The sequence below is a fragment of the Bactrocera neohumeralis genome, chromosome 2 (genome assembly GCF_024586455.1).
Source record: "Bactrocera neohumeralis isolate Rockhampton chromosome 2, APGP_CSIRO_Bneo_wtdbg2-racon-allhic-juicebox.fasta_v2, whole genome shotgun sequence".
In the NCBI taxonomy this organism is placed as follows: Eukaryota; Metazoa; Arthropoda; class Insecta; order Diptera; family Tephritidae; genus Bactrocera; species Bactrocera neohumeralis.
Genome location: NC_065919.1, coordinates 55,798,753 through 55,812,223, shown reverse-complemented (window position 1 = coordinate 55,812,223; position 13,471 = coordinate 55,798,753). Strand labels below are relative to the sequence as shown.

Genomic DNA, 13,471 nt, shown 5'->3' with positions numbered 1-13,471 from the left:
AAGCAGAACGCGTTACTTGGTATTCAGTACCCGGTTAAAAGGGTTGACGGGTGTAAAAGCGGGAGTAAAGAAGAGCATGTAAACTTTAAATATTCTGCATAAGTAGTATTAGCGTGCCGTTATTTACTGTTACTTACGAACTTACACGGCCGCATTGTTGCAAGTGCATTTAAGCAATTTTCTACTTTCATTGAAAGTGCAAGAACTTAGTTTGATCAGACTCCAAAGCAGGATTAAAGGAAAAAGGATTAGTATTGTAATGCACTTTAATTTCAGAAAAAACGTTTTTTACATGTTTAGGTCTCAACATGTGCTATAGCAGTTTGTTTACAATTTTATGAAGTTTTAAAGATTGTTATATTACATGAAGCACATTCGAAGCGGTTTCGGACTCACAATGCACTGTTATAATTATATACAATTTGTAAAAATATTGACTTTTTGTTATTGCCTTTCCAATAAGCTTCAAAGGAGATCTTTTAGCGAATATCTTTAATGACTGGAAACGACTCTTGAGCTCCGAAGTGGTCCGATTTAGACAAATGGGCAGTTCCTTGGGAAGAAAGGGACGTTTGCGATATTATATGATATCTCATATAACCAAGCTCGTTTAAGGAAAACATTTTTATATAAAAATATTATCACGATTTGATTATTTTCTAAACAAACGGTTAAGTTAGGTTATGTCGTAGGGTTAATACTAATCGATGGACCCCACTTAGACAGATATTCGTACTTTGTGTTACCCAGAAACTCTTAAAAGTAAATCACCAGATAGATCCACCGACTTCTGGATCGATGAAGCGTTTTGTGCTTACCATATAGGGCAATAATGAAGGCAAAGAGTGTTCAAAAAAAACATGTAGCCACACCGCATGTGAACCTAATAGTCCAATCAGAACAGCTACATTGGCGCCGAGATTGACTTTACTGAGAGCAAGTAAGACTTTTTACGGTTCACTTTGGGGCAAAAGGATAGCGCAGTCGCACATCCTTCATTGGCGTGCTCATCGGATTTTCAGTTTCCGGCCATTCCAAATCAACAAGTCCGATATGGAAGAAGCTTGAAGCTATTGCTACCGATGTCGTGCACTTTTTTTGTAGTTTTGAGCAACAAACCCCAGTATTGACGCTTGGCTACCGGAGTGAATGCAGATCTCGGAAGCTGCACTTCAGAGCAATACATCTAATGCTGCCTTGATGGCAGCCACCTCTACTTGACAGACGCTGCAGTGGTCTGGTAACATGAAATGGAGTTCATGGGGAGCTCCTGACAGAAGGTTCCATCTCTTACTCTCCTCTGAACTTCGACACAACCGTAAAAGAGCTCACTTCACTTCTTCTTCAACATAACCGCCTGAAAAAGTCTCCGGGAGGTCTTGATTGTAAGGAAACCAAACGAAGCAGTGTAGAGTTTTAGTGTATCCCAGCCCTGAATACATCATATAGCCAGCTTTCCCAAGCCTACAAGAGGTGCTACGTGAGAAACCTCATTGCTCATTTGCAACAGTGTAAAGCTCTCGATGACTCCCTCACACTTTCCTTGATGTTTTGGCTTCCATGAGGGCTTCCTATCAAGGATAAGCCCCAATTACTACACCCTCGCCATCGGTTAAATAATAAAGCCTCCCAACGAGGGTAGAGTACAATCAAAGATTTTGTAACTCCAAGTAAATGAAACTAGCTCAGTTGTATTTGGATTTATAGCCAATTTATTTCCATCTGCCCATTTGGTTTGCACAATTGGATATCCTTGAGTGAGATGGTGAACGGTGTTTAAGAAAAAAAGGGGCTACAGTCTTGTTCCTCAAGTTCCTTCAAAAAGTCGTTCATCGGTGCAATTGAGAGCTACAATACTGACTTTATTAGAAATAAACTGACTTTATTAGAAATATTTTTGTTTTATAAAGTAACCTCAAGATTCTTTGATCTTTAGTCAGCTGTTTATTCAGATTCAGAGAACTGTGAACTGAAATTAAGAACTTTCTTCCTTTCGATATTGACCGAAATTGATTGCAATTTGCAGTTCAATGGGGAAAGGAAATTACTAATTAATTTGTAAATTATTAGACAAATGAGTACGACTTATGCGTTTCTTGCTTGCAACCGCACGCATGAATCTTCTTTATTACAATAATCAGAATGAATTTTTTCATCAATCAAGGGCAATGTAAATGATCAAAGAGAATCTTTAGGTGTTTGACTTGCTAAGTAAACTCATTAAATTTGTTTATTTTGTGAGAACGCGCTTACTAAGTAATTAACGAAATTAATCAAATTGACCTTGATGTGGTGAGCTTTGCAATACAAACACGGCTGCTTGAGTCAAACCTTTAAATGCTTTACTATAATTGGAAATAATAAAGACATTATATACAGAAAAATAAAGAGACGGCGGTTGCTGTAATTAAATTAGGTCATGCGGCTTAGTTCTGCGCTCAATCCTCATAAGGTATGTGTGCAAAACTACATATGTACAAGTGTGCAGTCGTTTATGCGGCATCTAAGCAGAGGCGGGCCGATGAGTAAAGCTTAAGAGCCGAGCCAGCGCAACATGGAGTGTGAGCGGCAACAATGCGGCAGCTGCTGATGAGTAGCGCGTGCTAATCGCTTAAAATGTGTTCAATTAATTAGAAAATATTAACTCAATTAACGAACGGCAGCACAGAGTTTTCGTACGAGATGAGTGGACTGATATTGCGCTTACAAGGCGGTGAAGATGCTGGCGTTAGACAGACTTGATTAGTCCGTGTTGGGCGAACGGTGTGTACGGTAGGCAGCAACAATAAACGGAAAAGTGAATTTATGTAAAAAAAAAGAGTTTTTTCTAAAACTGATATTCCTTCGCTGAAAGAATCCATTAATTCGAAAGTGAAATGTGCGCGACAACGCACAACAAATGGCTGCTAGCCACTTTAGTACTCCTGGCTAGCTTTAGCGCCACGCTGCAGCAAAGCATCGCGCAAAACTACAGCAGCGGCGTCCTGCGTATGGCCAAGGCGGCACAAATACGCGCCTACATCGACGCCGAGCGCGCATCTTGTGATGATTTCTACGAGTTTGCCTGTGGCAGATGGCGAAAATTGCATGCGAGCAGCGCTTCGAAGCCGCGTTCCGCCTACTTGGATCAGCTGCAGGATCTGTATGTGCGCAAGAGCGCCGATATGTTGCAGAGCGGACGCGAAACGGACAACACAGCCGATCGCAAGTTGACGAAATTTTTCGAATCCTGTCGCAATGAGGTCGCTGTGCAGCGACTGGGCTTATTACCGATTATAGAATTTGTGGACTTACGTGGCGGTTGGCCGGCGATTAAGTTGCAGAGCTGGTATGAAAATGAATATGATTGGTTGAAAGTGGTTGGCGAGTTGCGACGTCGTTTAGGTGTGAACATACTGATTGGCTTGGAGGTGGTGCCGGATTTCGAGGAGAACGATATGAATCGACTGAAAGTTGGTGCGCCTCAACTGAAGTTGGGCGGTAAGCAACTTTATTTGGATAGCAGCTATGATGATGAACGCGAGGACTACCGCGATGATATTGCCGAAAAGTTGCACAAATATTTTCCTGACATGGGTGAGCGTTGGGCCAAAGAGGTGGCACAGCAAGTGCTCGATATTGAACAGCATTTAGCTAAAGGTCTGCCGGATAATACGAAGCTCACACTGCCGCAGATGACGCGCCAACGCTTCGTCAGTGAACTGAAGTCCGCTTACGGCAATTATGTTGACCTAAACCGTTACCTAACGCTTGTGGTAAATCAAACTATCTACTCTAAAGTCTATGAGACACCTGAAGAGTACTTCTCGAATCTAGTCGAGGTCATAAGGGATACACCTAAGCTACACATAGCCAACTATACAATGTGGCGGGTGTTGGAGCATCTGGACTTTGCCGGCGAGATCAACACGCCGAACAATGATAACTGGTGTGTGCGTAAGATTATCTCCTTTCTACCCGCGCAATTGCAGAACATGTTCAATCGCAACTACAACAACATATTGATGGTGAATGAATTGCAATCGACGTGGGCCGATATCAAACGCACTTTCCATGACGAACTCGCCACGGAGCTCGACTGGCTTTCGGAAAACACACGTCAGCATGCCAAACAGAAACTAGAGAAAATACGTCTGCGCTTAATTTCTCATGAGGACACCGAATTGGCGGATCAATTGCGTGACCTTGACATACAGCCAGGACAATATTTCAGCAATTTGATCAACGTTTTGGAGTGGCAGACACAGCATAAACTGCAAGCTTTATTTTCTAAACCGAAAAGCGCACAACCTGAGGTACGCTTGCCCCGCTACAATCCACAAAACAATAATATTGAAATACCCATTGTCTTTCTGCAATCGCGTTTCTTCTGGGACGCCGAGTATCCGCATGCCTTACGTTACGGCACACTCGGTTACCTGCTGGCTCATGAAATGCTACGTGGCTTTGACGCCGCCGGTCGTCGTTACGATCAGCATGGCTATCAGCGTTCGTGGTGGGATGCGACCTCAACGGAGACTTACGATGATCGTGCCAAATGCTTTGCCGAAAATCACTACAACAATTTTAAATATCGCGGTCAGAATTTGTTTAGCGCCAAAGCAGAAGAGCTTTCCATTTTGGATAGCGGCGCTGTGGCGATTGCTCAACACGCTTACCAGGATTGGTGGTCCAATGTCGAGGACAGGGAAGATGTGCTGAGTAAGGAGTCGCTGCCACTGTTGGAATATACTCCACAGCAGTTGTTCTTCATTGGATTCGCGCAACTGTGGTGCGTCGATTACCATGATTCGGTAGAGAAATTCGAGTCGACGCCGGAGCCACTGCGTGTGAACGGTGCCTTAGCCAATCTGGTTGACTTTGCGCGTGAATTCAAATGCGATATGGGCAACAAAATGCATCCGCAACGAAAGTGTGAACTATTCTAAGTCACAGTTAAATATAAAGAATGGCTATTTGATATACATATAATAACATATATATTATGTATTATAATTAATAATTTACGATAATTCTCGAAAAAAAATTTAAGTATAAATAAACATGTGTTTCTACCTACTAATAACCAATTTGAAATATTTATAAAAAAAAATATAAACAAAATATATTTAGGTGTATAACGTTCAATGTCAACGCCTGAGTAGTGATAACCCCGCGACATCCACTAAGATAATTCATGGATTGCTGTGAATGACTTACATAATTATATACATACATACATATATAGGCAAAGTTTGTAATCTACCCGAAGATTTTGAAGCGTTTCTGTGTAGCTCGCTGAATTTCAAACAAACTACTTTGGAGGTTGCCACCTGAAAGAGATATTTTAACAAAAACATTATAAAGTAAATAAACATTTTGCAAAGAGGAAAGAGTACATAAAGACAAAAAGTGAACAAGTTTAGAGTTGCCACCTGTTCAAATTGTTTATGTTATCAAACTCAGTAGATAAATATGTTAGTACAATGTGTATATTGAATGCAAGAGGTTCATAAAAGCTTGCTCTTTGAACCTTTTTTTGCAAGAGTTGCCACCTTTTCGTTTTTTTTTAATAATTAACATAAATTAATTATTCTCACTGGGATATAAGCTAGCAGTGTGTAATCTAGCTAATTATTTACCATATTTTTCAAAAGAGCTGCCATCTGCAACCAGTTTTGAATTAAATAAATGAAATATTGCCCATAATAGGGTCTACATTTATCGCGGTCGAACATATTTTTGAGAAGAGTTGCCACATATTTTATGTATTTAAATATGTACATACATTTTTGAGATGTCGGTACAATTTTCAAAGAGTTGCCACCTGTCCACAATTTTTTTCAGTATGTAGGGTATGTAAGTTTTGAAACAGTTAACAGGGTATATTAAATTTTCAACGAAGTTCGTAATATCCATAAGGAAATATCGAAGACCCTGTAAAATGAGCTGAGTTAATTTAGCCACGTCATCTGTACATACATATATGCAAGTACACCGAGACTAGTCCCTCAGCTTTTGAGACATCGCTCTGAAAAACAAATCCTTTTTCTCTAAGAAGCTGTTCACTACGTAACGAATTCTATGGCATATAGCTGCCCAGCAACGAATCGGAATAAAGTACTTGTATGAACATGTTTTTATTTGACCAGATATCTATCATGTCTGAAGACATTTTGCAGATCGATTCACCATAGCACATATGTATGTACGTTACTGTCATACAAACTCAAATCCTCAACATCAAGTCAGGAATATTTTGTATTTCCGAAGGGTATTAAAGCTACGTTGCAACCGAAGTAAAAATCCTTTTTTATTTTATAGTATTCTTAAGGTCAATATCCCAATTTAGTATTCATTTGATTATGGCAGAAATGTAAACAAGATTAAGATGAACTCTTATCACTGAATAGAAGCTTTTAATATTAGAAACATGAACCCGACTTCAAAGCCAAAGTCTCTTTGTTTTCAGGCACAGCTCTAAAATAATTTGTATAAACATAATCATATGAGCAGATGAGTTATAAATATTTTCTATGGCAATATTTTTATTTCAGTTGTATATTCTCATATTTACAACCTCACAGAGCAAATTCCTCTCTCAACTCAGAGAGTAATAGTGTGTCACTCTTTACCCTCAGTTCACATAATCTTTTACCGAAAGAGCACTGCTTAAGGTTGAAGTAAAAGACACATATTCAAAGCAGGACCTATCCTAACATATAATTTACATGCGAGTGCAATATTCTGGCATTCAGTTTTATAGTGAGCAGTACTAAAAAGTTTTCATATGAAATTCATATTAGCTTTACTGAAGCTTCTTGTTGGAAGTCACTTTGAAAATTGTTCTTGACTCACACCAATCAATTTACTATTCTATATGCGATTACAGAAACAGTTTTCTGTCTCTAAACCGCACTTGTTGCTATTATCATTGAAAATTTTGGGTGAATATGGCACAAAAAACAATAATTTTCTCGAGATATTGCCACGTAGATGTCTCTTTCATACTTAAAAACCGTAACTATTTGCCAGAGTTTGGTAAGCTGGAGCTCTACAAGCAGCCTTTTGGTTTTCAGCATAAGATATTGATGGCTGGGCATCTTTTGAGTTTACTAATTATTTGATAAGTGAGTAAGCTTTCAAGCTGAGAGTGATACTACAAGTGAAAATTTTTATTTACAAGAAAAAAATTAATCAAGTTGAGGGGCAGAAGTTATTACAAGACACTTATGCTAATGATTCACTTGAGGCAGTTGAAATATTAGTGAATCCACAATAGTGAATCTTACGCGGTTATGGCTGAGTTAACAATAGCTCGCCAGTCGATTTTGTTTTTTACAATTCGACGCCAATTCGAGATACCAAGTGCAGCCAGGTTCTTCTTCACGTGATCCCTCCAACGGTGTATAATTCTTCCACTTCGTCTGCTTCCACCGGCGAGTACTGAATCGAAAACCATCAAATATGGAGTTTTCTCCTCCATCCTAACGACATGACCTAGCCAGAGCAGCAGCTGTCTCTTGATTCGCTTAATTATGTCATGGTCGCCGTATATCTTGTACAGCTCATCGTTCCATCGACTACAGTACTCGCCGTCGCTAATGCGCAAAGGACCATAAATCTTTCACAAAACCTTTTTCTCGAACACTGCTAAGGCCGACTCAACAGATGATGTCATTGTCCGGGCCTTTGCATCATATAACAGGACGGAAGGAAGAAGAACTTTAGAGTTTTTTCATTGTTCCTAGAGAGAGGAATTTACTTTTCAATTCCGTAATCAGTCCAAAGTAGCACCTGTTGACAAAAGTGAATTAGATTTTCAGGCTGATATTGTTATTGGTGTTGATGTTGGTTCCAAGATAGACGAAATTTTCTACGCCTTCAAAGTTATTACTGTGAATCCACACAGTCCTCTCATTTCTCTTGATTAAGTTTAAGTATCACCCAAAGCGTAAAATGTAGGAGACTTATGCAGGCTAGTTTCCTTTACATCCATGGAATTTCCAATTAGTTTTGGTGGAAATTTCCTAGGAAAAATAATGAGCTTATTGTTGGTTTCCTTTTAGCGACTGATAGCGGTATAAAACACCTAAAAATCGAGAGTTCTTCAAAATGATTGAAAATCAGGAAGCTCCATTTGCGAAATTTCGGAGAGACACAACCACAAGAAAGTCGCAACTAGCAGCGATCCAAATAGTATATTACAATAATACTGTAAATCGTTATGTTTCCATGAATGTTCCTACACTCTATAATTCCATAACTAAAAACTGCTCAAAAATTTAGAATACTTTAGAATTGAAATCAGTTTACATATCTTTTCATTCCTTATTCAATTTCTACTTCTTTGCAGTTCGGAGCAGTCGAAATTCCCCAAAGGAGAAGCGCAAATGTTCACCTGAATCCAAGGGGCGTCCCAAGGCGACTACAACAGCAAGAATTCAGCAACATGAAAGTGATCAGCAACACCCACATCACCAACACCAACAACAACAGCAACAAATCAAAGCCAAAGAAATGCAACAGCAAGATAAGAAGAAGGTCAAAACTGCTGTTGGTAGCCAAAAGAATGCGTCGAATGGAAAAGTTGCAGCCAAGGAATGCACAGCAACACCAAATGCTCACGCCGAGGCAGCACAACAAGTGAACAGCACGACTGACAATTGCAAGGGCAACAACAAAAAGCTAGCGGAGGCTGCAGGAGCTGAGAACGGCAGTTCAACGCAACGCTGTCACTGGCAATGGCGGCGGAGTCGGGCGCGAGTTGGCAAAGAACAGCAGCAACAACAGCAACAGCAGGCGAGTGAAGCATCAGAGCAAGTTTATAAAAGTTACGCAGATGAGCAATTGTCCATCACAGCGTCCAGGGCGGCGACAGCATTGAGGAGGGTCCCACCAACAACAACGACGACGATGACGACAAATGTCAGTTGTTGAAGAGTACAGTCCTATAACTTAAGAGAACTAGCGCGGTATTAAGGAGGTTGGAGGGGTGTTTGCGATGCTTTTTGTGTAACTGTGGGCTGGACCACGCGCGTGGTTGGGTGAGGGGCTTGAAAAGTATTGCTGGGCGGTTGCATGTGCGTGGCGTTGTGACGGAAGGAAATGCGCTGGTCAACAATGTGCTCGTTAAACTCAAGTTGGAGTCAAGTAAGAAATCAGCAGATAACACAAAACAAGGTAGAAAAGTCACGAAATGTTCAACAAAAACGAGCGCCAGGCTAAGAGTACGAAAGTAACAATTTAAGTCGAAAACTAAAAGTAGAAGTAAATAAAGTAAAAAAAGGGCAGAGCTGTTGCAGTTGCAAAGATGAAGTTCCAAACAACAACAACAACGAGTTCTGCAACTAAAATAAAACAACATTTATAATGCCCAGATTAGCAGTTGTTGGCATTAGGCGAGCCGAGCTGAGCCGAGCCGCGTGTGGCACGCCGTTGTGTTTTGCCGCTGGCAGCTACTGCTGGGGATTAGCAACAATATCAAAATTATCATTGTCCAACTGGGAAATCATGTGGCATTTGGAACGTGCAACATTCAGCACATTGAAGTGTGGTGAAAAAGCGACCAAAACAATGAGTGGCGCTGTGCTGGCAATACAGCAACAATAGTTTTTGCAACAAATTACGGCAAATAACAGTGTGTAACGACGGCACTATCAACAACAACAACAAGCTGAGACAACACAATATGTAGTAAGGCAACAATCAAGTAGTTTACACAGAGATGTGGCAACACACTTTGAGGTACAGTGTGGCAAAAATTGCTTTGAGAATGACTTAGGCATTGACTTATGTGTATAGTTTATTGATAGCACGCCTTCAATGATACTTTTTACCATAATTCTGAAATACAAATAACTCAAAATTTTTTTTTTAATTTTTGCTTATTATCACTAATAAAACTTGTTATGTAACTAGTTATGAACTAGTTGTTTATGTACCAGTTTGTATTTAGCCATATTTGGATAAATAACGATGTAGTTAGAAACAAAAATTATAAAAAATTTATATTAAGAAGTAAAAAAAATACTTTGATATTATTTGAAAACAAGTTTTTAGACTCAAATATCCTGAAACCCCCTAATATTGTAAGCTTTCATTCCCAAAAACAATTTATGAGACTTAAGTGGCACTTTCGTCCCACTGTAGCTCATGATAATTTTCAAAAACATAATAAATTCTCATCGAGCGTCCAAGTGCATTGCAGTCATTAGGTGCTTCGTCTAGTTGTAGGCTAGTCTTCTTCGCCAAAGCAGCTAATGGTAAGATAGAGAGTAAGACTCGCAATTCCGTGTAACAACAAACAATTCATCAGCACAAATGAAGGCTTTGCAAGATTGGCGCACAGTTGTGGAGAGCTGCAAAGTGGCCGTTATTTCAACGTTAAATATTGTTATGAAAGAAGTAAAGTTTCAGTCTTTTGTAGGTAAATTGTAGGGAAATCACGTTTTACATCATCTGCCACTTTACGTATCCGAAAATTACGAAACCTCAAGTATACCACTTCCAATTGATATTTTTAGTGTATCAAGACAGTGCCTTTCTTTCACGCTCTCTCTCTTTATCTGTCTATTTCTCTCTATATATATGTATATATATATCTCTCTGGCTTACTCACCTTCTAGGCGGTAGCTAGTGATTTCATCAGTCTATGGAGAAGTCAGCAATGAAGAAGTATGTATATTGAGTACTTTTTTTGAAAATTCATTTCGAGATCAAAGGACTCTTAGGGATGACAGGCATAAATTTTGGCATAACAATCCATATGTGAATTAGATCAGCAAACTTTAATTGGAATATATACGTATACATGCTCTCTTCTCGTCATATTACTCTCTCTCTCTAGTTTCTTTTACTTTCCTCTTCAACCATAGCTAGTGATTTCCCCAGTCAATGACGAAATCTCTAATGAAATTTTAGAAATTTTATTTCGAGATCAATGGACTCTTAGAAATGGTAAGCGTAAAGTCTTAAGTTCTTAAATTTTAGCATTATAATTTTTATTGGAAATGGATCGGCAATATTATTTATTGTTTCTAGGATGGTTGTCCTCTATTTCCTTTTAATAGATTTTTTTTTTACTTTCTGTTTGCATTACAAAACTTCTGCTCTTTATTCGCGTTTCTTCGCAGGATCTTATTATTATCTATGAATAAAATCCAGTTTTGAACCTTTCTGGGAAAAGTTACAGTGTAAGGCTGACTCAGTAGTGGAAGCTATCGAATCCAACACAGAGTAATCATAGTCCACAAATGTGTGCTAATATACGTACATACAACTCATTTTTAAAAAATTGGTTCTACTTGAGACAGTTTCTAGACTCTATTGTATATACAAGTACTGATATACAAATATGACATTGTAATCTGCTGATAAACTAATGACTACTTTTAAAGGGTTTCCGGTATTGGATTACCATTTTGCGAATATATTGTAATTTCGCGCTAGATAATTTAATAAATTTTATTTAAAATCATTATAGTATGCACATCTTAGGCTTAGATAAATGTAGTCGATAATATAGCCTTTACTTGTCATATAATTTTGTCAATGTTTATGTAATATTATTACTGTTATCGTTTTCACTTTAAAATATATATTTATTTAAACTTGTTAATTAGAAATACAACACACAGTTAAAAGCAAACAACAATTATTTTTTTATTTCATTATACTAAAAGGAAAACGTATTAAGGATATGTAAGTTCTATGGTTGAAATATTTCTCTAACAGTAAGCATCAAGAGTCTAGTCATGATCAAGAACTTTGGTTAGCTCAGCGGAGGCATTGGAGTTAAAGTTCGTTGTAACTCCTCGTCAAGTAAGTCACTAGTGGATTAGTATAGATCTACAAATATCCGATTCCGATTTTTCACTCCGTAACATAGAAATGTGAGAGGAATGCCATGTATCAGACTTGGTTGAAATCGGTCGGGCGGATCTCGAGATATGTGATTTCACCTAAAAGTGAGCGGTTCTACGCCTATCGTCTAATTTTGACTCCGGCTCCTTTAAAGGCCACTCATGTCATCTCGGTGGTAAAATTTAATATATCTGTCAAACTCACTTATTGATTTATTGCGCTTTTAGTAGTAATGTTATATGGGGAGTGAGCGGGGTTATCATCCGATTTCTTCCATTTTCACACTTTCGGTAGGAGTTCATATATTTGTGCCAGGCAAATTTGGTTATTGCAGCTTTAGTAGCTTAGGGATATATACATTAAACTTATTAGATGCTGGACCACGCCCACTTTTTCACAATTTTTTGCTCACAGCTGAACCGATCCGGTTTTTGTTTTGGGACCACCGGTGTAGTCGAGAGTATTGCGACTCTTTTATCTTACACTCAATATGCTGTATAGGTAAAGGTAAGTAGGAGGTCGACAGGCAATAGCAGGTCTTATTTTCAAAGTGATAACTTTCAAAGTTAGCCCTACATCCCAGAAGCGCATATGTCATCTTAAAGTTTTCTGTACTGAACAAATTCTATAACATCTATGTATTTGGCAAGAGAGTATAATTTACTCACACATTTCGAAATTTATACTGCTCTCTGGAGGCGATATTATCTACAAAGTTATGAGCCTCAGCACTAAAATAAGAGCCTCGAAACATGTAGACTGCCATTGCTTTGATCATCGTTTTCTTGAAAAAATTTTCTAATGGTCACGACTCTTTATAAAGCGTTTACTGCGCAAAACTAATCATTTCAATTAAAATAATGAAGTTCAAATGAAAACCTCACCGTAGAGAAATCATTTCATTTGTATCCGATTTTTGAAAAGCGTATAAAATTCACTTCCAGAATGTTTCTTTAACTTTTCACGACCTGCTTTCGCTACTAACAATATCTCTAATTAATTTAAGAACTCAGCGTTTCAATAGAAATATCAGCAAATTAGATAAAAATGGATTTGTTCGAAATGCAAGTTGACATGCTAGAATTTCAGCTGTCAATGTGAATATTTTCGGAGCAAAATGTAATTGCGAACGTACCAAGTGCTTTTATATAGAAAGAGCGCAGAAAATAAACCAAACTATATCGCCTCTAACAAAAGTGAGGAACGGAAGAGAGAAAGAGGGAGTGAAAAGGATATAAAAATAAAATATGCTACCATATTTTGCGAAGAAAACAGAAAGTAGAAAATACGAGCGAAGATGAATTGGGGAAGAATTCGCAAAAAAAGAAAGAGCGGAAAAAAATGAAATCACTTGCATGGCGTAGCAGTAATATTGGGGGAAAAAGTGAATTATTCGACGATTGCTACTATGAGTTAGCGTCTTGGTTTCCGTTGAACTGCCTGTCAGGCAATTGGCTGCATGTCTTCTCTGCTGTTTTTCTCGTAACTGCTGCCGTTTGGGCTGCTCATTTCCAGTGACATTTAGGTGGAGGTGCAAGTGGACGAAAATAACACTCACACACAATTGCGCATACAAGCACACAAATACTTGAATGTATAGTAAATGTGTATGTATGTATGTATATGT

General features: G+C 38.5%; 2 protein-coding genes across 2 annotated transcripts in view; both read left to right on the top strand.

Annotated features, from left to right (window-relative positions):
- The window catches only part of LOC126753687 (uncharacterized), a 64,702-nt gene extending 53,079 nt beyond the window's left edge, over positions 1 to 11,623 (top strand). The window contains exon 5 of the mRNA XM_050465365.1: positions 8,336 to 11,623. Coding sequence (XP_050321322.1) covers positions 8,336 to 8,919 — 584 coding nt within the window. The 3' untranslated portion in view covers positions 8,920 to 11,623. The remainder of the gene's footprint in view (positions 1 to 8,335) is intronic.
- Positions 2,733 to 5,404, top strand: LOC126753610 (phosphate-regulating neutral endopeptidase PHEX-like). The gene has a single exon (XM_050465197.1). It carries the CDS (start codon positions 2,877 to 2,879, stop codon positions 4,926 to 4,928), a length of 2,052 nt encoding a protein of 683 aa, XP_050321154.1. The 5' UTR covers positions 2,733 to 2,876; the 3' UTR covers positions 4,929 to 5,404.
- Positions 11,624 to 13,471: the final 1,848 nt, after the last annotated feature.

Coding starts and splice junctions, on each gene's coding strand:
- LOC126753610 (XM_050465197.1), top strand. CDS start 2,877: ATGTGCGCGACAACGCACAACAAATGGCTGCTAGCCACTTTAGTACTC.